This window comes from Penaeus monodon, chromosome 15 (assembly GCF_015228065.2).
Source record: "Penaeus monodon isolate SGIC_2016 chromosome 15, NSTDA_Pmon_1, whole genome shotgun sequence".
Lineage (NCBI taxonomy): Eukaryota > Metazoa > Arthropoda > Malacostraca > Decapoda > Penaeidae > Penaeus > Penaeus monodon.
The window spans coordinates 39,718,081-39,719,767 of NC_051400.1; the positions used below are offsets into that span (position 1 = coordinate 39,718,081).

Genomic DNA, 1,687 nt, shown 5'->3' on the forward strand with positions numbered 1-1,687 from the left:
AATACTCCAGAAGTATAGCTCATGATGATTTTTTTAATCCCTTTCCCTTCTTTCTCATTAATCACACAAAGTTAATCTTTCATAGCTAAAAAAAAACATGTAAGGCTCCCTTTGAATCTCGTTTTGTTCTCGAACGTTATTCCAAATAACCAATTCGTCGCAGGTGAATGCCCAGGTCTTTGAGATCGCCTCAAAGCTAGAGGAGACGCCTCTCTTGGGCTCACCCACCCTCAGAGACCCCTCCGTCCCCCTGCCAGAGCCACCCGTGCAGGAGCAAGACTCCTTCGAAGGAGCTAAACCCTATACTGATGAAGATATTAATGAGGTGTGTTTGTCCTTTCTGTTTTTGTTTTTTTTTGTTGATATATTTTGCTGTTTATTTGCTCTTTGTATTGTCTATGATTATTTGTATTATGTTATTGTTTATGTTATTGGGATATGCATTAGCTTATGTTGTTTCTAATATTATTTATTTTGTGGGACTAATGCCTTTTTTCGTTTATTTTCTGATTGAGTTTGTATTTTTTGTGCACTGCTTATTTTGTTTGGAATTTTGAACAGGTTATCAGTGATTATGAACAAGTTGGCAGTGTTTATGAAGAAGCTTCAGAGCATGTTGAAAATATATATGAGAATATCACAGAGGAACCTGTGTATGAAAACATATATGAAAAGGTAAAATGATTTATTCAATGTGGTCTTTGTAAAGCATGCTTTTTTTAATGATGAGGTAGACTTAATATATTCTTTAAATATACTTATGATGACTTCTCTCCAAACAAGATAATACAGATTTTATTATTAAACATTATTAAAAGCATTTCTAAATGCATGCAAGATAAGATGATTAGTTATGTACAACGTCCTTCTCCGAGGGTAAATACCTTCATACTGAATCCTGAAATGTGTGCTCAGGTTGATGATGAAATCCAGGGCGAGATTGAGGAACCTATAAATGAACCTCACTACCAGACCCTAGAGGAGGTAAGGGAGGAGGTTAGTGCAAGCGTGGAGCCAGCGCCCGTTCCCCCGTCGCCTCCTCAACAGGTCGCTTCAAAGCCACCGGCCGTCATTGAGCCCCCAGAGGTAGGGTTCGAACAAGGGCCTCATTTTACCTGCAGTTAATAATGGCTGAATGACCTTTAGGATTTAATGAGTGGAATTAAACCATGATTGTAGAGTATGGTCAAATCTCGAATCTCAAAAGTATTTTTTTGATTTTTTAGTACATTTGCTGATAATGTATTTTGATAGTCAGTGATATAAATATGATGATATTTTGATCATATTGAGCAAAGAATGAAACATTTTGAGAAAGAAAATATTATCAGCTGCAAGCTGGCATGCAGATTCAAGGCTGCTTTATTAGCTGGTTACAGATTTTTATGCTTTTAACACAACTAACCTAATAAATAGAAGATAGAAAATGATCCAGTATGAAGCTGTATATCTGTAGTTCTAGTAATTATATGGAAGGTGTAATACATGCTGGAAAACAGTTTTCAGCAGAGAAATATGCCTTACTCATCTGAAGTTTAGTTAGCTTTTGTTACTTGTTCCTGCGACTAAAACAACTGACAGAAGACCAATTTATTCTTTTCTTTGAGGGATTTTATGCATGATGATTGGGGAATTTCAGCACTTGCTTTCATGAACATAATATCATGAATGTGGTGATATTTAGCAT

The 1,687-nt window shown here is 36.0% G+C and overlaps 1 protein-coding gene across 30 annotated transcripts in view; it reads left to right on the forward strand.

Annotated features, from left to right (window-relative positions):
• The window catches only part of LOC119582032 (eukaryotic translation initiation factor 4 gamma 1-like), a gene marked incomplete at its 3' end in the record, with an annotated part of 189,642 nt that overhangs the window by 184,462 nt on the left and 3,493 nt on the right, over positions 1-1,687 (forward strand). For 17 of the 30 annotated variants that reach the window (XM_037930243.1, XM_037930242.1, XM_037930257.1 and 14 more), the window contains 3 exon segments: positions 164-325; positions 562-675; positions 916-1,086. In XM_037930243.1, coding sequence (XP_037786171.1) covers positions 164-325; positions 562-675; positions 916-1,086 — 447 coding nt within the window. 30 annotated transcript variants of the gene reach the window in all.